We start from the raw sequence: 21,860 nt of genomic DNA, 5'->3' as shown, positions 1-21,860 counted from the left end.
CCTTGATTATAATTATGGGCTGGTTGAAGGGACTCTTGATTTTTGCCTTTCTCTGTAACCCCAGTACTTAGCACAATGTATGGCATATAGTTAAGTGCTTAATAAATGGTTGTTGTGGGACAGCTAGGTGGCGCAGTGAATATAACACCAGCCCTGGAGTCAGGAGGACCCGAGTTCAAATTTGGCCTCAGACACTCACACACACACACACACACAACTAGCCGTGGGCAAGTCACTTAACCCCAATTGCCCTTTCCCCCCTCCAAAAAGCAAAAAAAATGAATTTTTAAAAATGGTTGTTGACCAACTCAACAAGACGGCTGGATAATAATACAATTATGGGAATTCAAAGCTAGTTGAATGACCTAAGCAGTAGGATTATCAATCACCCTGAGAAGTATCTGTTGGTATAGTCCCAAAGATACCTGCTTTTTAATCAGCGAAAGGAATCCAGGACCTGCTCAAAGTCACGCATGATACGAAGTTGGGCTAGCTAACCAAAGATGGCCGAGTTAAGACCCAAAAAGATCTAGGCAGGGTAAACCATCAGGCAGAATCTAACCAAATGAAAGGATGAATAATCATTAAGTCCCATAGCTAGGATTCCAAAAGTGAATTATAGAGGTTGTAGAAGTGGGGTCTCAAAAGCTCTGTGGAAAAGATGGTTGGTTAGTTGTGCTTAGTTTTCGAAGAGGACTCAGATGCCATCACTATGGTCAAGGTCCAGGGTATCTGACTGTGGCCAGAAGGCTCTACCACTGATAGGCCACCAAGTTCCTAGGAACATTTGGAGTGGAGATGTCGCCGTATTTATTCTTCTCATGTTTCTTCTGAGCTACTCAAAAACATGGTTGAAGAACGTCACAACCAGGGACGTCAAAATGATCTCCAAGCCCACCCTGGATTACAATTAAACAAAACCCCAAGTCCTTATGGGTCTCTGACAGTGTCCATAATGATAGCAGTCAGTTCCACTTGGTTCCAGAAGTACATTTAATTCTGGGCACTGCATTTTCCAAAGGACATTGATGAACAGGATTGCCCAAGAGGGCAATCCTATGAGGAGGTTTGGCCTTGGTGTTCCACTTGTATACTTCCAACCTCTCCTATGACTGGACTGAGTTTTGGACTTTGGGCCAGGAAGACCAAGTTTAGTATCACTCCATTAATTTGCTAGCTACATGACCCTGGAAAAGTCACCTTCCCTAAAAGGTCCCTTTCTAGCTCAAAATCTGTGAACTCTTTCAATTATGTTGAAATAGCCTCACTTTATCAATCAGGACAATGTAGAGCATGTAAAGCACAAGTTTATAGTCAGTTTTTGTGGGAACTGTTAACGCTATTCTTGAACTTTTGTAGGGATGACTGCTTTGGAAAAGCAGAAAGTGCTACAAAATCATACTTGTGTCTGGTCTTCACAATCAGTTGCGGTAGGTCACAGAAGATGATCTCTTTAAGACAGACAGATGGCCATCTAATCTAACTTCGGTCTCAAATCTTTTTATATCAGCTTTGAATCTGCCTTAGTATCCTCTCCTCGAGCCAACAAGGATATCCTGAAACCCCAGGTATCTACTGTCTATGCCAAGCAACCATGAGAAGCCCATGACGGAAAAAAATTGAATTCAGCTCCTAGAAATGCCCCTATCCCAGACACTTAACTGAGGGAGGAAGTCCTAATACTCTGGCACCTGGCAGGTGAGGAAGGTGTTGACGCACTGAGCTCAGTCTTGGTTAGAAACACTTACCACAGTATTTGCATTAGGTTTCCTGGGTGGCAAACACGAACACAGGACATTTTCTAAACCATAACCAACACTGACTTGTATTGGCGGGGAAGCAAAATATTAAAAATCAGGCAGTCTGTCTCACACAGTTTATTTAACAATAGGTAATAAGAAATCAATTTTAACAGTCTATACAGTGATCGAAAGTTCATATTTATAAGTAATCAACTTTAATTGCATGATTTACAACATTTGAGGGTTTTTTTTTGCTTTCTATTTTCAAGTTTTACAGAAAGTGGAAGAGGGAGGGAAGGAGAGGGGAAAGAAAGCAAGCGTAAAGAAGGAACCCCAGGGACATCCTTGCAATGTTAAAATCATTCCCTTGGAATTCTTACCCTCTTTTTTTATTTTTTCCTTTGTTAGATGTAAAAATAACGAAAAAAATTCTTTCAAGAAACAAAACCACAATATATATCCTACATCCATGTGGCAGCTGCCCCTGGATAGTCTGAAAAACGTCCTTGTTCTCTCTACATGTACAAATTATTTTAATACTTGAAGTTTTACGCTCAGGCTCTTGTATAGAAAATGTCTGGAGGACAAAAGTGGACTTGAAGGGGGACTGGACTAATCTTTTTTCTTTTTAAACATTTTAAAAAGAATGAACATCTTTGCACCCAAAGAGGAAAAATTGGTATTTTTAATATATATTTATATATATATATATATATAATATGTATTTTTTTTAAAGCAACATTAACCCCTTTTGTCCTCTGGTTTAAGAAATGTTCATGTGTTAACTCTTCTGCCACGATGTCAGGAGGAAAAAGAATAGGGAGAAATGTCAACCATCTCCACCAGTAAATAATAACTATGAATATTACATATTTTCATTAATTTAAAAAAAATAATAAATTGTATTGGAGGTGCAAGGAAGGAGCATGTGGCCTTGACCCTGCACTGGACGCACAGGAGGGAGGGAAGGGAAGGGAGGGGAGGAGCCGGGGGAGGGAAAGGAAGAGAGGGGAGGAGCTGGGGGAGGGAGGGGAGGCGGGCTGGCAGGCCCCAGCCATAACAAAAATAGATTCTTTATATTCTCTCATCCCTCAGGTTCCAAGTTTGCTTTTTGTTTTAAACCACAAGCTTTTGCTGCCCAGTTTAGGTGTGTTCCGGGGAAAATTGTCTTTTAGGCTAAGAAAGATTCAAAAAAATTGTGTCTTCAGTACAAAAAGTCTTAAGAGAAAATAAGTTTTTTTTTTTGCTCCCAAAATGCTACAAGGTATCTCTAGTGTATGTCTAGTGTACTCTGTGAAAGGTTTGGATTCAAGTCTGAGCTATCGGCACTCAGCCCCAGGTCCGTGGCGCCTGCCCCGTGGAGGCCCGCCATGCCTGGGTTGCTCGCCAGCTGCGAAAGCATGGCACTCTGGTCCGGGCTGGCAAAGTGCCCCTGCTCCATGGCATTCGCCTGGGCGGCTACCAGTCCTGGGTGCGGGGAGCTGGTCTGCGGGGAGACGTGGTGTGGGGAAGGCTGCGGCTGCATCCGGGGGGAAGGGCTGGAGTGGGGTGGCTGGGACTGGGGCCGGGGGGACGGGACGGGCTGGGGGGAGCGCACTTGGCTGGTGAGCGACGGGGGGATCTGCTGGCCCTGGAGGTGGGGGGACTGGGCCTGGCTCGGGAGCATGTGCTGCTGGGGGCTCATGGGGTTTGGCGGAGCCGGGGAGCCCATCTGCTGCTGTAGCAGACGCTGCTGGTAAGCCTGCTGCAGGCTGGCCCCTGGCTCGGCCCCCATGGCCTGCGGAAGCTGGCTCATCTGTCCCATGCCTCCCGGCTGCATCTGCTGCATGTGGTGCTGCATTCGCTGCTGCTGTGGCTGCTGCTGTGGGTAGCCCAGACTCTGGGGCTGCGGGAACTGGCCATGGCTGCCCATGGCAGGGCCCACCCCCTGCTGCTGCTGCTGTTGCTGCTGCTGTTGCCGCTGCTGGTCAAGCAGCTGCTGCTGCTGCCGCCTCATGAGAAGCTCCCGGAACTGGGCAGACATGCCCCCGTGATTCATGTTCATCTGGGCCTGGGGGCTCACCCCGCCCATGGCCGGTGGGGGCTGGGGCTGGGGAGGGGGCTGGGGCTGCGGCGGTGGTGGGGGCAGGCTGGCCCGCTGCACGCCCGCCTGCATGGCTGGGCTGGGGTGCACGCCCTGCTGGCCTGGCATGGCGGGCTGGCCCTGGGGGTGCTGGGTGACATACTTGGCGGCCCGCTGCTTGATGAAGGCGGCCAGCAGCTGGGGGTTGGCGTGGAGAATGTTGAGCACCTGCTGCTGCTGCATGGGCGAGCTGGGGGACCGCAGAGTCCTCAGGAGGTTCTGTAAAGCCGCCTGCGGCAGGGAGCCTGGCTTGGGCTGGGCCACCGCAGGCACCTGTCCCAGGCCCGGCTGGGGGGCCATGTTCATGGGCTGACCCGCCTGGTTCCCCGACATCATGGCCGGCCTCTGCATGCCCGGCTGGAACTGCTGCGGCTGGGGCAGGCCACTCTGAGCCCAGGGGGGCTGCTGCTGGATCCCAGCCGGCCCCAAACCCTGCTCCATGTGGCCTGTGGGGCCTCGGGCCATCGGGGGTGGGTTCATGCCCATGGGGGCCATCTGTGGCATCTGCGGCATCTGATGCTGGATGGGCCGCTGGAAGATCTGCACATGCGCCATCTGGCGCTGGGTCTCAGCCGCCCTCTGGATCTGCATGGCCATCTCCACGGCCGCCGGTGGGGGTCCCTGGACAGGGGGCTGAGCGTTTTGAGGCGGGGTTGGGGGGGTCGCCTGGCCGCCCGCCTTGCCCTGGGACACGGCCCCGGGGGGCTGCGCTCTGGGCAGGGTATATGGGGGCATGGCGCTGGGGGGCGCAGGCTGGGGCTGGGAGGTGGGCGGGGGCGGGGGCTGAGGCTGGGGCGTCTGCGGCGTGGGGGGCTGCTGGCCAGTGGGAGTGGTGGGTGTGGCCGGGGTGGGCGAGGGCAGGCCCTGCTGCTGCCCCGCCACACCAGTGCGCTGCATGCTGGCCATCCGGCGGCGCAGCATCTGGGCCTGCTGCAGACGGTGCTGCAGCTGCTGCTGGCGCAGCTTGTGCTTGATGTTGAGGCAGAAGGGCACGGGGCACTTGTTCTCCTGGCAGTGCTTGGCGTGGTAGCAGCACAGGGCGATGAGCTGCTTGCAGATGGGGCAGCCGCCATTGGTCTTGCGCTTGCAGCCCTTGGTGTGCTGCACCACCCTCTTCATCTTCTGGCAGGAGGGCAGTGAGCAGTTGGCGTTGCGGCACTGGCAGGCATGCACCAGCGACTGGATGCAGCGCTGGATACTTAGCCGGCGAGAGTCCCCTGGGCTCTGCGTGGCCGCTGCCTGCTGGCTGCTGCTCTCGTCATCCAGGCCCAGGCCCAGCTTCTCCATCTTGTGGTCGTGGTTCTTAGTGTTGTAGCAGGTGATGCACAGGTCATAGTCCTGGAAGCAAGGAGAGCGTCAGCGCGGGGCCCGCCGTGGGCAGGTGAGGGGCCCGCGAGACATGCGACACGGGGAGCCCCCCACCCTCCAGGTGAGGGGCCCGTGAGACGCCACACAGGGAGCTGCCCACCCCCTGGGAAGAGAGGCCGTGGTGGCCCCACTCACCTCACACACGGTGCAATGCCACCGCGTTTCTACGTGGTGCTTGCATTCGTTGCAGGTGTAGACAAAGCGATCTTGGCTCTGGGTATGTAGCTCCACCAACATGCACATGGTTGACCACTGGGCCCTGCGCAGGGAGGAAAACTCCAGGTGCTTGTCCCTTGCCAGGGTGAGGAAGGCATCGCGGCCATCCATCAGGTCACAGGGGATGAGCGGGTCGGGTTCAGCAATGGGGGGCAGAGAGTTGGCGGCAGGGCCAGCAATGAGGCGGATCACGAAGAAGACCTGGAACAGAAGGCGTCCCCTGTGACACACCGGACAGGCTTCCCCCCCATGGTGCACAGCACCAGGCACGAGCTCCGTGACACTCTAGGACAGTGGCAGCCCTGGCCCCACCCTCACCCCACACAAGCACCAGCAGAGAGGCCAGGCTCCTGTCCACAGCGAGCAGAGTTGCGAGGCCTGCCTCCATCGGCCAGGATGCCACCACTCTCCCCAGGGGAGGGAAAGACAGACACGGTCTCCAGCCCCAGCTGCCCTACAAGTGGACGGGTCATCTGCACCTGCGCGGAGGGTGAGGCTTGTCTTTAGAGCTTATGAAAGGAGCCTATGTGCTGTCTGAGGGGGCTGACGAGCTGAGACGGCAGGCTGCTTCCCCAAGTGAGTGGAGGGACACAGACAGCTCAAAGCTCCTGCCTCATCTAGGGACAAGCTTGTGGTGTTCCGGCTATGGCCTTCTCAGGGCAAAGGCCCTTCTGAAAGGCTCTACCAGAGCTCTGGCAAAGGGAACAATGCTCTAAGGAAAGGAATTCTAAAACAGTGATTCAAGTGGTGGTGTGGCATCTTGGAAGTAACACTGGAGGTCGAACCACCAGATCTGGCCTCATGAAGGAACCAGGGGGGACCATGAAAAGTCGTCCTGTGTCAGGGTCTGGGGGCACCAGAGGAATTCAGGGCAAGAGAAGAAAGCTTTGAAAATTAAGTCCCATTCCTCTGCTCCCACAAATTCTGCAACACACACACACACACACACACACACACACACACACACACACACATGTAAAATTCTCCAACGACAAATGCCACTAGAAATAAATGCTTTATAGAACAAAGCATTTCCCTTAGGTCAGAAATACCCCTAAAGATTATGCTGAACTACCTTGTTAGAACAAATGATTCTAAGTAATATGCTCTTCCTTCGACAGCCGTCTGAGTTCAACCTTCACTTCCTATAAGGGCTTAATGTAATTATGAACAGTTTAAGGTGTAGACAGAGATCTCAAGTAGCAATCAGTCTCCTACCCTCATCATCCTGATAATTTTGAAAACAATTACACAAAACCCAAGGAAATTCCCCAAATACCCACAGCAACACGTGTAAACTTGGAGAAACTCAGAGAAAAAAAACAGCCTGTGGGTATGATTCTAGCACACTAGTCCTGTCCACTCACTAATTCACCATGGAAAAGCTGGGGCTGATATCATCCCATCTCCTGACCCCTGATTCCAGGGATCTCATAACATATTCATTATCAACATTTCAAGGCAAAGAAGTTGGGTCTTCTTTGGAATGGAGTCTTCTTTCTTACACCACAAACATTCTGGCTATTCACACCAGCTGGAGAGCGAAATGGCTGGAATGCCAGTGATGAGGGGGATACTCTTGTCCCACCCATTAAACAGGCAAAATTAAGGCTTGCTCAACAGCCACAAACCACTGAAGCAACAAGGTCAGACATCCTAGCCACTCTGTAACACAAAGTCTGTCCCCTTGCAACATGTAACCAGGACCATGAATTCGGCAGTTAATAGGCCACAGACTGATCCCTTAAAACTGGAAAGGTGGATTTTTAAAATGAAGAGGTCTGGTGGTGCACCCAGTTCTTTGAAGCCAAGGCCGTCACATCTCCTCCCCTGTGCTGAGAGGGAAGGGGTGAGGGCAGGCAGTCAGAGGGGGCTTGCAGCGGGGCGGCCTTCTCCCCTCACCTCTTTGTGCTTCTCCATGGTGGCATACAGCTTCTGGGACAGGTCGTTGGAGACATTGGGCATGCCTGGCTTCTTCTTATTTCCCCGGCTCAGGCTGCTTTTGTTTTTACTTGTTTTCTTATTATTCTTCTTTTTGGCATTCTTGCTGTCTCCCTTAGTCACCTGTAAGAAGCACGGGACAAATGTCAATGATTTCTGCCCGGAGAAAAAGGAGGAAACGAGCCCCTTCTGTTCAGAGGTCTGCACTGGCCTTTGCGAAGGTGGTAACCTGAAGGACTGCACGCTCAATAACTGCAAACCTTTGCAGCAACCTGACCCGTGTCCAGGGGTCCTGGAGACATGCAGGGCCTAGTCCTTTTTTCACTCCCTTCTAATGGAGCCCTACAGGGACTTGCCCATAGCTACCCAAGTGATTAGAAGCATGGTAGAAATGAGATTCCAAGTTCCTCAGCCCCTGGAGTATCCAGGGTCAACCCCCACAGGCATCTGCTGCTAAGCACTCAAGCTATTGCCAATGGGGCCTGTGTGGCAGTCTCTCTCTGCCAGCACCAGTCAGCTACAGCAGGTATGGCTCCCATGAAAAATGGCAGGCTCTGAGGGTCGCCTTGCCCTGCTAACCCCCCCAAGGGGCCCTACTTCAGAAGCAGACAAGAAGACAGAACAAGGCCCATCTCCACCACCAGGCCTCTCGTTTCCGTTTGGGGCCCATGAGGCAGTGACTCCAGCGCATGGGTGCCCCTTGCGGCCCCAGGGTGAGCGTGGGGGGTGGGCTTACGTCTGTGCTCTCGTGACTTGTGTTCTCCTCCCTCTTCCTTTCTTCCTCCTCCTGCTCCAGCTCCTTGATGCTTTCCTCCAGCACGTTGGGCCAGAAATCCCCTTCGAAGTAGGGAAGCTCCTTTGCGCTTGTTAGACGGTCTTCCGTGGCTTGTTTAAAAATATCCTACAAAAGACCCAGCAGTTAATGAGCACCCCCAGCAGGGGGCCAACACTGGCGCACACAATGGCCCCCCCCCCCCAACTGCTTCTGCTCCAAGGCTTTCCCCATCCTTCTCAGAAGTCTCTGATAAAGGATGGTTTCCTGGGAGTGGTCTATTCATTTCTTCCCCAGTATCTCCATTCTCCCCTACTGTGCAGGAAGGCTAAGGTGTCAAACACACAGCCCACAACACTAGTACAGGCTGAACCACCACAAGACGGAGCAGAACTCAGAGCTTTCTGGGTACAGCATCTACAACGGGGCCCACCTTGTAATCATGGACGATGCGCTCAGACACGGACTTGTCCAGCATCTTCTTGTACCACTCCTGCAGTCGCTTGGGTTTGGGGATCTTCTGATCAGGAGGATGGCAGTGAAAGATGTAGTCATCACCTTCACTCGGTGGGCAGGCCCAGATGTGTCCCGTTGTGTACCTAGACCAAGAAGATTTTCACTGAGAACCAGTCCCTTCTTTTTTCTCCGTAAAAATCAACGTAACTTAAACCACAAAGAGGGGAACGGAGAGAAACACAAAATCCTGTGACGATCCTGCACACGCGCCCTGATCTCAGGCACCAAGCACAGCTTAGCGGGGCTGCTGGGGGCAGCAGAGCTGGGAGGAAAGGGCAGATGTGTCACTGCCACACATAAGACAAATGAGCCCCAGCCATGTTAAGCGGGAAGGGCTAAGGGATTGTGAAAATGCCATTTTCCACATATGTGGGGAGAGGTGACTGACATATTTACTGGGAATAGCAGAATTTGGGCTAAGGTCAAAGAGAACTTAAGGTTCTGAACTAGCACAGCAAAAGCCAGGGGTGGGGAACCTGTGGCCTCGAGGCCACATGTGGACACTGAATCCAAGGGTGCAGAACAAATCCCCTTAATAAAAGGATTGGCCTCAGTCAAAAGGCTGCACCCAAGGACCTAGAGGGCCACATGTGGCCTAACGGTGAATCCTTAAGGCCTGTCTCAATAGGACTGGCACATACAAGCCAACGGGATGATGATTTTCTCTGGGGGTAGGAGTGGAGCTGAAAAATGTTCTCAGTGTACATTTGGTTCCATCATTGTTTGACCCTGGAGGTGTTCTTAGCCAAACAGATGAATGCCTAGAACACCCTCAGGTGCAGGCACGTCACTTAGACTACTTACAGCAGAAGACACACAGGGGGAATAAGCCTGCTCTTTATAGGCACAACCAACAACAATTACATGATATCAGAAAATAAAGGGATCCCCAGGGAGCAGTTTTAAAAAGCCAGTGAGGTGTGCTAACATTCCCATCTACTCCCCAGTGTTATTAGGCCATACCACCCTTTGAACTCAAAATACTGATATACTTACCCTAATTTCTTGACATATTCTAAGTAGCCAATTAAGATTTCATGATAGACTGCAGTCCTGAAGCATTTGGGACGGAAAAAATGAACACTGTCGAGGTAAGATATATATACTCTCCTAAAAAGACAGGAAGGAAAAAAACCAAATCAAATATTGCTGAACTGGTCGTTCACACAAGGACAGACACTTCAACAGACACTGCTGTGAAGAGAAATTCTTGAGGAAGTGCTCTCAGTCTAGCCCAGCTTCCGTAAGGGAGGTTCCACACGCCTACATCCCACTGTTATCTTATGGCAGAGCAATGCCTTTGTGGCCCTGGCCAGGCCCCTGACGCTGCCCTGGATGACATTCCTTCTGTTGTCAGAAAAGAATCAGCTTTATCGTAGTGTCCTGTGAACTGTCCCCAGGCCCTTTCCTTGATAAACTCGACGTTACTTCTCAGTAACACGGAAGATGCCAAAAAAAAAACCCTGACATTTCTGAATTCTGCATTATAATGGAGCTACTTCACTACAGGGTCTCACTGGACAGCTGGAAGGAAGGGGCCTCTAAGTTGCCCAGATCAGCCCAGGCGGCCCCCTACCTCCCAAGGCAGCCCACTCCTTCATGCAACAAAGTTCTTGACATCAACTTCCTTCTCCCTTGCTCCTAGGTCACCCTGAACTCTGGGGTCAAGCTGAACTAGGATCACTTCACAGATTCATTAGAGTCTTCTCAGTACTTGATGACAGGTAACATCCCCATTGTCCCCCTACCCCCAATTCTAGAGACACAGAAAACCATCCCCTACCCACTAACTGCACACATCTCACCAAGCCAAAAAGGCGCCCCTTACCTCTGATTGGGTGGAGGGCAGTCAGACCCATACTCCTGAACATGCATGCCAAAAAAGCACAAGTCAACGCCATCTATTTCCTCAAAGGCAAAGAGGGCTTTTGTTCGGTAAGGGAAGGATTCAGCCATTTCACCACTATCGACAAATCTGCGGGATTCAGAACAATGCATGGCTGGTTAGGTGAAGGAAAGGCATACATAAAAAGCAAGACCGAGCAGTGGCCAGTGGAATGGCAGACACTCACCTTGCCTTCATGCCTGGCTTCACTTCGACAGTTTTGTCTGAAGCATGCACAACCCGAACCGTGACCTCTCCTGACTCGGGGTGATTCTGCCGTCTCAGAAAGTCATTTACTCGGTTTTCCAGGAAAGTACCAAGCCTGGTAGATGGCAATCCTAGAGAAACCAAAATGATGTAGGCACATTCCTTACAGTTGTGCAGAGAAAGGGACCACTGGTCAACGTGTGAGATTATGACCACCATCAAAAGACCTCATGCTGGACTGATACACAACACAATCCCACCCTTCTCATTTTTATAAAAATAAATGTTTATTGGTATCTTCTGCTTCCCATCATATTCATTCCTAACCCTATCCCTCCCCGAGGTAACGGGCCATTCCTAGTAACAAAAAGTGGAAAGCAGACTCAAAGTAATTCAACAAATCCATCACGTCAACTGTTTGACAAGATATGGAGCACACCACAGTCCTGCACCCTGCAAGGAGAGGACAGGGAATCTTCCTGTACTTCTCCAAATTCTTCATAACTATCTTTTCTTACAACACCATTAACATTCTAATTCGATTCTTGTACAGTAACTGGGGCCGACCATTCTAATCTGTTTTTGACTGACACCAAAAGCAACCATAGAAATTTTGACCCATATTATCACAGTTACACTACTTCCTGTGATGATCTCCTTGAAGTACATGCCTAGAAGTGTAATCTGGATAGACATGCTTATTTCAGCCACTTAGAAACAAGCATCAATCAGATATGGCTAGACTGACCAAGAGCTCCAACAGTGAAAAAATGCACATGTTCCTGGCAGGCCCGCCAACGCCGGCTCTCCATGTCTATTTCTGGGTGATCTTTGACAACATGTTGGGTGAGAGGTTAAAGATCAGTGCTAAAATTCTGCCAAATGCAAATAATTCCTCGTCTGTAAAGCCTCAAACTGTTTGTGAAGAAAATGCAATTTAATAAAATGATCACCACTGAGGAAACTGAATTAACTACTGGAAAGTCTTCAACTGTCACACACGTTCTGGGAAAAAATGACGACAAGGTAACGCAACACTGCAGGAGCGCAGACACTGAGCAATGTGGAGGGAGACAAGACAGATGCCTACTTCTTTCAAACAGCCTGAGCTGCAGGGCAGCACTGAAACTTCATTCACATGGGGCTTGAAGGTTGTCATCTGTTGTAGGTTTAGTCAAAACCAACGTAAACAATTCAGTCTAACAACACTTTATTTCACTAAACCTAGATAGATAACGCTGGCTTGTGGGGTCGGCTTAGCCTCAGGGAGTCCTGGCCTCGAGCTGTACCAGCAACTCTCCCGTGCTCTCCAAGCTGGAAATAAGGTACCCGCCTACACTGACACCGCGATCCCCAAGTCTGGATCAAATCCATAGGGAGGGAGGAGCCATCATGGCATCCTTTGTTATTTAACGGACACTTTGTCAGAGCTAGATTAAATTCAGTTACCAAGAAGAGAGTGACATACTTTTAGCTGAAAACTTGTTTTCTTTCCGAGTTCGTCCAGTTTTCTTCAGACACCCATCACAGACAAATCTACAGTTAGAATAAAAGCCAAAAAAGAAGATGTGCTTATTGAATCTCTTATGGGATAGAAAAGGGAATTAAAAAGAGAAGGCAGGCTTTCCAACCACCGAGAAGAGAATGGACCTTTCCTATTCTATTTGTAGAAAAACAGGATACTAGAAAGGCACTGCAGGGCTGGGGGAGACCATCGAGTCCAAGCTTGATGAGAGGCAATGGTCTTGCATTCTTGGAACACTGCCAGGGAAGGCGTGGATAGCAACATGGGGGAACCCTCGCAGCAATCTTCCTTGAAGAATCTGCAGGGATACCTTTCGGGATGTGTGTGGGTAGCAATGTGGGCAAAGCACAAGGCAGACACACTAAGAGGAATGACAGACTCAGTTCTTAGCCACCATGGTACAAGGAAGGACCGGCTTGCTGTCATCATGGTAATATAACAAAGTGCCCTGGGGACTAAGAAGGAGTGCTCCTCTTCCAGGAACCTTGGAAAGGGGAGATTAAAAACTCAAGATGTTACATGATGACACTAATCATTCAATCAATATGACAATAAAACCAACCAGGAAGCAAGGCTTCAATATGGAAATAAAGACCAACGATCTAAATAGAGTCCCAGGGATGAGCCCAGGTCAGAATGTCGTGGAGGAGGGAAGAAAGGCAACAGTCATGGTGAGGACCCGTCCTCTTAGAAATGTAGAGGGAGACCCGGTACAGGTGTTTTCAGGTGATAGGTCACCCAGTCAAAGTCTGAGGAAGAAGAGGGGGCCTCTCTGCTGAGGGAAGGGGACAAAATGAGCAGCATGACAAGGCCATTGCCTTCCAAAGGCACATCCCAAGATAGGACTGAAAACCTCCTCAAGTCTGTCAAAAGGGATGACACAACTGCAAGTTCACAAAGACATCACCAGAAAGAACCAAGAAGAGAGCCTAGCCTTGGGCTTATAGACCCTAGCTTCCAATGAAGGCACATTAGAAGACAGTCTGAGAATGAGGATTGCGGGGGCCAGGTAGGGGATGGGCAGGCTTGCGTACCCTACCAAGACTACTGAACAGGGCTTCAGAGTAAAGGGGTGAGGGCTAAGTGCACTTGGTTAAGTCACTTGGGTCAGATGAATACACTAGGTACAAAAATAATGGACAAAATGGGCTATTCTGAGTCTCCCAGAGAAGGTGGAAGACAATGACGTAATGTAGGACCAGCCAAGGGCCAATCACAAAAGTTAATGGAATGTGTTGGCTCTCTCTATATAGAGGCCAAGGAGTTTGACTTCAGTTCCTAGGAAAATGCTACAAAGGATTTGTCTCAAGACAGTTAACATCTAGAAAAAGCAGTGCTTCTCTTGGAGATGACATACAGGCTTTACATAAGGCCAGGCCAGAGAATGGCTTTATTTCCCATTATGACAGGAACATTGTCATCACCTGTCCTGTCTCCAGGCTGGCCTTATGCTGATGTGACTTGGCCACCTCAGCAATCCTGCGACCCAGGAAATTAAGGCCTTGACACCAAAGTCCTGTCCACTGTCAAAGACCCAAAGTAAAAAATGGCTAAGATTTTATCATTGGAAATGGCATTAAAAGATAATTCACTTACTGCCTGCTTTTTAGTACTGTATCTATCAAAATGCAATATTATTCACCAAGACTTTGTTATGCTCATGGCCAAAGTGGAGAGAAAAGACAGGGACTAGATGCTAGTGGACAAATCTGGAATTGGCTGAACAGAACAGCTAGACCCACAGTATCCACTGGTATGGTATCAACTCGAAAGCATCTCTCCAGGGGAGTGCCACAGGGATCTTTGCTTTGACATGGAGCTGGGAGAGGAACAGCTAACAGATGTACGAGTCAGGTCCAAAAACAAGATGAAATTTAAGGAGGACACACACTGAGTCTTCCAACTGATATTTGATGAAGGTGGTGAGGGCCACAGCTGGAGAGCCTGCAGAGGAGGGTATATCTCGGGGAATAAGGCACCGAACTCCACGTGCTGAGTAGTGGGGGAAGGAATGCAGGATGTTGCATTTGGAGATGAGAAGAGTCAGGGACTTGGGGTAGGTCACAGAAGGATGAGAGGCTGCCTCTGGAGCACGTGAAAGCCGGGTGCCTGGTTGTCAGGTATGTAGCAGAGATCTGGGGAGGTCTGAGTGTGACCAGATGTGTGCAGAGGTCACTTCCAGCTCTGCCACAATTACCCATGCAACTCTAGACAAGGCACCAAGCATCTCCAGGCCTCAGCCTCACCCATAATAATGAAGGCAGTGAAACTCAAGTCCCTTCCAGGTCTAAAATTATGATCAAACTCTCTAGGGAATTCTCATAAAATCAGCAGACAAGCCCTTCTTGTTTCTATCATACGATCCTGCAGAAAGCTCGGACTGCATCTGCCACTCCTACTCCTTGGCTGCATGTTCTACAATGGACAGGACACTGGTCTCCTATGGGTGCCAGGAGAGGATGAGTGCATGGACAGAGAGCAGCAGCATCATTGCTTACCCAGATGGCCAGATGACCTCGTTGTGAAGGACGCAGATCTGATGCATTTTCCGGCCACATTCTATACATTCAACAAACCTGGAAAACCAAAGAAACCAAAGGTCAAGACTCAGAAAACAAACCATGTTCAGGTTCACTAGTGCGCACTACCAAGGTCCTACCATCCACAAGCCATCAAATCTCTTGCTTTCTGGTTTCCTGAAGGAAAACGGTCACTTTAGCTACATGCAAAAGCAAGTGCACTTTGGCCTTTACAATTTGGGAAGGTTGGAGACAAGGGGAAACAGCTAGTTGGAGAAAAAGACTGTCTCTGCCTACCCAACAAGCCAAGAAGAGAGGTTGTACTGGCCGATTCGGGGGACCCCAGAGGCCAGGGACTACTCGCTCTCTCTCCTCAAATTCTTGGGGTGACCCCAAATACCTGCATATTTCAATACCCCTTGTGTCTGGAGTCACACTACAAACATGCAAGGGAATGGCTAAGCCCTCACTCACACTAGGAGAATGCTGGTATAAAGTTAACTTAGAGTTGTGTGAGCAAGATACAGGGACAGAAATATGCTCCAAAGAAGCGCTATCCCCTAAGCTGGTGCTGTTAAGATAGGCTGGTTCTATAAATTACCAAGACAGCACGTCATTTAAGTGGGAGATAAACATATTCAATGCCTAGGGATCAGAAATGGCCGTGTCTGTCACTGTTCCATTGGGGGGATAAGCACCCACTTAGCTGCCATTCCAGGACCACCTGACTGCACAATCCCAGACCAACTGATTAGAAAAAACAACATGAACTACTACCGGAAGGAAGAAAGGGAGTGGGAAGGCCACACATGAACTTTTCAAGGGTTTTTGGAAAGAGAAGGATAGAATGCCCTCCAATCCACAATTACTTACAGTTCTGGATCCAGTGTATCATTCTTCCTTTTGGAAAACTGTTCCTTATTTATTGTACTGTGGAGAGAATAAAAGGGACAATATTAAGAAAAGGTCCTTTGAAAGAAATTACTTTTTCTAGTCCATAGTCTCCTAGTCAAAATAAACAGCCTCAGAGGTGGTCAGCTCAATTCCCATTCATTGTCTCTGTTTGGTGTTCACAAATGGCCCTTCTATGGGATTTTAAAATACCATTCAATGAGAGTGGAAAGTTCAACTAGTAAAAGACTTTCTATCAATAAAGGATGTATTTATCATCCTTTAGCTGATACCCATGATGCTAATATTTAAGGATGACTTTGTCACAGAAACAGACAAGTAAGCCTTATTAATAAATAAGAAAATGGGCCCCACGTGGTTGAGCAAGAGCTACTCTGGGCCTGTAAAATCATTTCTCAATGACATGAATATTCACACTTGCTCTGTCAGGTACCTCTTTAAAGGACCCCAGGGACCAATCCCTCAAAGCAGGGTGACTGACTCCCCTCTTCCCCCCACGCCACAGCAGTGGGGCCCATGATGGTGTTTCCAGGAGTAAGGAAACAGCTTCAAATCTCCACCACTAATCACTAAGCTACAGATTTTGTCTTAGATTTAAAATGCTGTTATCACGTTCCCTTTAAGAACCGTCACTGGGTTCTAGATAATATAATAATGTCTACTCAGTCCCTGCTGTGGCCTATTCTGATTGCTATATTATAGCTGGTAACAGATGCTAGGGAAATAACAATGTATGGTCCTGATATAGAGTAAGAAATGGGGTTTAATCTTTGTTCTAAGTCCTGCTGTTTCCATCTGATGAACTGAAGATTTTCCCTACTCTTTTAACGTAGCTGAAACAAGTTGCTCTGTGGATCAGACTATGGACAAGCAAGATAGGATCCAGATCAAACCTCTGACACTGTTAACACTGCCATCTCCCTAAAAGGTCATCCTCTTTCCCCATCATTTTAGTCTATGTCGGAAAGAAATTACTTTTCTGAGCTCTAGTTGGAGATTACAAGAGAAAGACCAGACTATGTTTGTTTCCAAGATAAGCTTTCATCAAGAGAGGTCTGACCTTGGGGATGGCTGGCAGGGGAGTTTCTTCCAGGTGTGCCAGAGAACAGCTCATTAGATTAGGGAAGTGAAATCAATCTAAAGAATTTCTGAATTCAAGAGATGGAGATGTGCCCCATCACGTTCTGATAATAAGAGGCTTAGCTCTACAATTTACAAGTGGGTGGGTCCCCTTATCCCTCCAGCCTCTATTTCTCCATCTGTAAATGGGGAGGATGGGTAAACACTGCCACGAACAGTTACTTCTACGTTGGAGCACAGTATGCACCCCCAAGTGAAAACCGGAGATGGTGATGGAGAGCTGACAGCGGGCATCAGTCTGTCTGGCACACAGAATTACTAAAGGGGCTCTGCTGCAGTATTTTGCCGACCATAAAAATACAAATTGGTGAAGAAGGGGAAAAACAAAAGAAGCTCCGTATGTAACCTGAAGGGACCTTGTCTGGAATAAAGAGAAAACCATTTTCAGGTGATAACATGATGGCCTTTTGTGACAGTGATCTGTATAACTGACACACAGGTCTCAGCACAGAGGACTAAAAGGGACTATCATTTTAGAACAAACTGGTTGAGAAGACAAAGCTTGAAATATTTTCAGACACTGACTACAAGCCCCAAATACTTACGTTTGAGGCTGGGATGGATCATCCCCCAGAGAAACGCTCTCGCCCTGGATTTCATTGAAACACTTCTCACAGAAATGATACCTGTCGGCAAGAAGGCCATACTGGGGTGAACTGTTCCGGTCACCCAACACAGCCCAAGCCACGCAACGATGCCACCAATCACAGCAGGCCAAGGAGGGGGACGGAAGCAGAGAGCAGGTCATCAACGGCGACAAGGACAGTCAATGATGGAGATACATGGGCACCCACAGTTTGGGTTTGGGTTTGGGTTTGGTTTGGTTTTTGCAATCAGAGCCAAGTGCGGACAACGACAAGCATGAGGGAGAAAAAAAAACACACACACACATATGCACATACTCAAACAAAACGGAGAGATGAGCGACCACGGGACAAGAGACAACACAGAGCAGAAAGCCAAGGCAAAGCACAGATTAGCATTCAGTCTCTCAAATGGGATCCCAAGCAGCAAATCAAACTAATATTCCAATTAAGTTAACCCACACCCTTGTGTCTTAATAAATCATAATCCATGCTACTTAACGCAAAGAATCCAAATGAGGAAGGGGGAGGGAAGAGACACCCCTCTGGCCGCCACTTACACAGGGGAGTCCTACTTTCCTCTAAAAGTCCCCTGATAGACACTAAGAGGCAAGACCGTCACAGAGGAAGTGAGACAAGCAAAAACTGTGACCTTCCCCAAGTTGGGGGACTGGGTGCTGGCTATTATGGAAATCATTTACTGAAATAGGGTGAAGGCCAAAGCAAGGGACGGTCGTGCGCCTGCATGCACAGACTCACACACACAGCTACTACATAGGTGAATCGACAGATACTGCTGCGTTGGACTTTAGAAGCCAAAATGATATGTCAAGACAACATATTGGGGGGTGGAGGGAAGAACAGGACAATGGGGAATGTTTCATGACAACTATTAATTGCTGTGTGAATACAAAATATTCCTAAAGACTCGTAGTTACTTTATGCTTAGATATTTCACTAAATTATGGTCAATGGACCCTCAAACTACCACCCAAATGTTAATGAGTGCACTTAACTTTAAGGAACACTAAAAAATGGACAATGCTAAGTAAAACAAACATTTTTCAAAGTCAGAGAGGTTTTGGTACCAAGGAGGCACCACTAAAGAAATGGGCTTTCATTTAAATTCATTCGGTTTTCTAGTCTTGCCATCCAGCATGCCAGGATGGAAAAGAAGACACTGGGCCGATCACACTATAGGCACTAAGACTCCCAGGCAGCAATGCAGACACACAGCTATTACTGATAAGGAACACTTGCTGATGACTGCCTAGGGCAAGGGGCCTGTCTGCATATAGACACTCATATACTTGAGTATAAAGACCCCATCTGTGAACAGAGAAGTACTGGACACTGGCTGGCAGCTAGTAACAATGAAAAATGTCACCAACACAGATAAACTCACAAGAACAAGTGAGTCCATGAGTTTCCAGTTCATTTAAAAGTGTGTGTGTGGGGGGGGAGGACCTAGCTGGCTGGTTAAAGAGAGTTCAGGAAGAAACCTGCTTTAATGCAGGATTCCAGGCCAATGTCCAGTGCAGAACACCAACACTACAGCTCGTGGAGCCGTAGATTTAAGTTAGCAAGCACTGGACCTCCCAGACACAGGAGGGGAACAGGGGTTCTATTTCTAGCCATACCTTGACCACTAATTCCTTGGTCCTCTTTGGGCCTCAACTGAGAGAGAAATAAGCAGGGTCAGACCCCAAGAACTCTCCCAGCTCCTCATGGCTCTGAGTTTTAGAGACACAAGAGGGTGCAATTCTTTTCTACCTGAAAAAAGAGGATCGTGCCCACCCTCTGCTGGCTGCCTGGGTGGCCTCTCAGGGGTACAGGATAAATGGAGCATGACTGCTGTGGGGTCAGGCTTACCTGTTTTGGTAACTGTAGTAAGTGGCATCTCGAGGGATTGTGCACAGCTGTTTGCCATAGCAACAAAGTGTTTGGGGGGAGAACTCCAACTGCAAGATAATTTGTAAGTATTGCAAAGGTTTGAATGACAAGTCAAAAGAACAGTCAATTAACTGACAAATCAAGGTCCTTTTTAAGGAACATCTATCTGCCAAGCTTGTAATTTTAATGTATCTCCATCTATTTGTTAATGCTCTACTTCTCAAAATCTGAGACTAAACTAAAAAGCTTTTTATTTAAAAAAAAAATTATAACAGACCCCATAGCAAATTTCTGATTTAGTCCTCCTTTCTAATGGGCATCATTTCTTCTAAGTACAGTAATGGAAAGAAGCTTTTACTTTAAAAGGAAAAATCAATAACCACAGCCAGCACTGATACAGCACTAATGTCAGCTATCCTCATGACTGGGTTGGGAGCTGGCTGAGGAACAGAAAGGAGAGAAGATGGCCCAGCCTCCCAGGCTGCCCGCCTGCCTCGACTGGGCCCCCACACAGATTCTCAGACAGGCTCCCGATGGCCCACGGTGAGGGCCGTCTGAAGTCCGAGGGAAGCCCGCTTCTCACCTTTCGGCCACAGCAGTAGCCGAGGCTCTGCATGACGGGGTCGATTTCCTGCTCGAACACCTCGGCCAGCTTGGAGCAGTACTTGTACACCCGCGATGTCTTTCGGTTGTAAAGCCAGGCGTTGTTGAACATGAGCCATATGTCATCCACATACTGCCAGGGCTCTTGGTACTGTCCAGTGTCTAGTTTTCTCTTAATGGTAGAGAGATCCATAGGACTCTTCACTATATCGAAATAGTCCTAGGAAAACAAAGCAGATGCAAGGCAGCATTACTTCAGAGACAAGGGCAAGGAACAAGGGACAGTGGGTCATTTCTCTGTCTTTATTCTGAGAGAACAAAACTCCAGAGGGAGCGAGGCGATCAGAGCTATAACTTTACTCTAAAGCTGAGGAGCAAAGGCCAGCACTGAAGCAGTCTTGAGTGCAGGAATGCGTCCCAAACTCTCAAGCAAACAAAACATGACTCAACTATCTCATTTTCTTGGGACAACACACCCCTTCTGATGTTTCCTTATCACCTAATGTTGTCTGCCCATGATCCCTTCTGGCCAAATGAAGGATTTTCAAAGTCACAAGAAGATTTTAAGGCATAGCATTATAATTTATAATAGGCATCTAATGATTAATCCTTCATATTGTGGTATAACAGATAGGCTTCTGTCAATCAAGCAAAAAAAGTATCTTGTAATAGTGCCATGGTTCAGCAGTTGGAGTGCAAAGGGCAGGAGTGCACAGTCGAGTACATACCGGGATTCCTAGAAGCTGGGGGTCAACGGGCTGCCGGAAGGGAAGGGATTCTGGATCCTGACGGTAAAGGGCCTCCAGTGTTGGCATAAGTGCCTGACGTAATTCTTCTGGCTTGAAAACTTAAAAAAAATTTTAAATAAAAATGAGTCAGTGCACATATATGCACACCCATATCATGTAAGTTAGAATGCTTAACAACAGACATGATCCCAAGTCGTCCCTGTCACTTCACTCATCTCCCCTCCCCCTCCCCAACCTAAGGAAATGACCACTAAAGAAATCTCTCCAGAGGGAAGGAGGAGCCTGTCAACTTGCAGTAACCCTATCCAGAAAAGGTTTGTCAAGAGACTTGAATGAGGTCAATCCCTTGTGTCCAGTTATTAAACAGTGATGAACTAGCTAGACATGAGCGGAATCAAGACATGTGTCTGCAGGGCAGAACATACCAAAACCCCCAAGTGTTCAGATAGGACTTATAGGAAAAGACATGACAGACCACACAAGGTCCCAGGACCTTCCTCTCACAAACACAGCATCATTAAAATACTGGTGACGACAGTAGCAGGAAGGACCAAACCTCAGGCTCCAGGCCCGAACTGCCGTTTGGACACTCAAGAAACTCCATACATGCAGTGCACGTTAGTCTGGGCACACGTGTCAACGGACACGGATAAAGCTCTGGCTGCTCCTGGGCTTCCGTGACTTTTCAGTGCTCACTCACAAAGTAACCCAACTTAAAATGAGAGGGGGAGTTAGCCATGTGATGAATCTACTAGAATGTGATAACAAAAAAGTCTTCTCAGAAGAGCTGTACCCCCAGAACAAAAGAGGCTGGACAAGGCTGGGCCCAGGGCACAAGCCCATGGAACACTGGCTAGTCTTCCACGGGGGAAGGAGGGAGGTCACGGAGCACTGGTTAGTCTTTCACGGGAGGAAGGAGGGAGGTCAGAGAGCACTGGCTAGTCTTCCACGGGGGAAGGAGGGAGATCAGAGAGCACTGGCTAGTCTTCCACGGGAGGAAGGAGGGAAGTCACGGAGCACTGTCTAGTCTGCCACAGGGGAGGAGGGGGGGTCAGAGAGCACTGACTAATCTTCCACAGGGGAAGGAGGGAGGTCAGAGAGCACTGGTTAGTCTTCCATGGGAGGAAGGAGGGAGGTCAGAGAGCACTGGCTAGTTTAGTCTTCCA

At 48.6% G+C, this 21,860-nt stretch overlaps 1 protein-coding gene across 2 annotated transcripts in view; it reads right to left on the bottom strand.

Moving 5' to 3' along the window:
- Positions 1 to 1,861: 1,861 nt before the first annotated feature.
- The window catches only part of EP300 (E1A binding protein p300), an 82,360-nt gene continuing 62,361 nt past the window's right edge, over positions 1,862 to 21,860 (bottom strand). For both annotated transcript variants that reach the window (XM_069102884.1, XM_069102883.1), the window contains exons 17-31: positions 20,674 to 20,792; positions 19,926 to 20,165; positions 19,322 to 19,410; positions 17,411 to 17,491; positions 15,687 to 15,743; positions 14,793 to 14,870; positions 12,238 to 12,305; positions 10,750 to 10,900; positions 10,506 to 10,652; positions 9,674 to 9,787; positions 8,595 to 8,760; positions 8,126 to 8,290; positions 7,351 to 7,512; positions 5,368 to 5,649; positions 1,862 to 5,202 (exon numbers count right to left, since the gene is read on the bottom strand). In XM_069102884.1, the coding sequence (XP_068958985.1) occupies positions 3,013 to 5,202; positions 5,368 to 5,649; positions 7,351 to 7,512; positions 8,126 to 8,290; positions 8,595 to 8,760; positions 9,674 to 9,787; positions 10,506 to 10,652; positions 10,750 to 10,900; positions 12,238 to 12,305; positions 14,793 to 14,870; positions 15,687 to 15,743; positions 17,411 to 17,491; positions 19,322 to 19,410; positions 19,926 to 20,165; positions 20,674 to 20,792 (4,109 nt within the window). In that variant the 3' untranslated portion in view covers positions 1,862 to 3,012. The remainder of the gene's footprint in view (positions 5,203 to 5,367; positions 5,650 to 7,350; positions 7,513 to 8,125; positions 8,291 to 8,594; positions 8,761 to 9,673; positions 9,788 to 10,505; positions 10,653 to 10,749; positions 10,901 to 12,237; positions 12,306 to 14,792; positions 14,871 to 15,686; positions 15,744 to 17,410; positions 17,492 to 19,321; positions 19,411 to 19,925; positions 20,166 to 20,673; positions 20,793 to 21,860) is intronic.

Source organism: Petaurus breviceps, unplaced genomic scaffold, assembly GCF_028583685.1.
Source record: "Petaurus breviceps papuanus isolate PSGF00001 unplaced genomic scaffold, PetGlider_PUasm1.0 558, whole genome shotgun sequence".
Classification (NCBI taxonomy): domain Eukaryota; kingdom Metazoa; phylum Chordata; class Mammalia; order Diprotodontia; family Petauridae; genus Petaurus; species Petaurus breviceps.
Note: the sequence above shows the minus strand (reverse complement) of the source record. Positions and strands in the feature narration are given on the sequence as shown.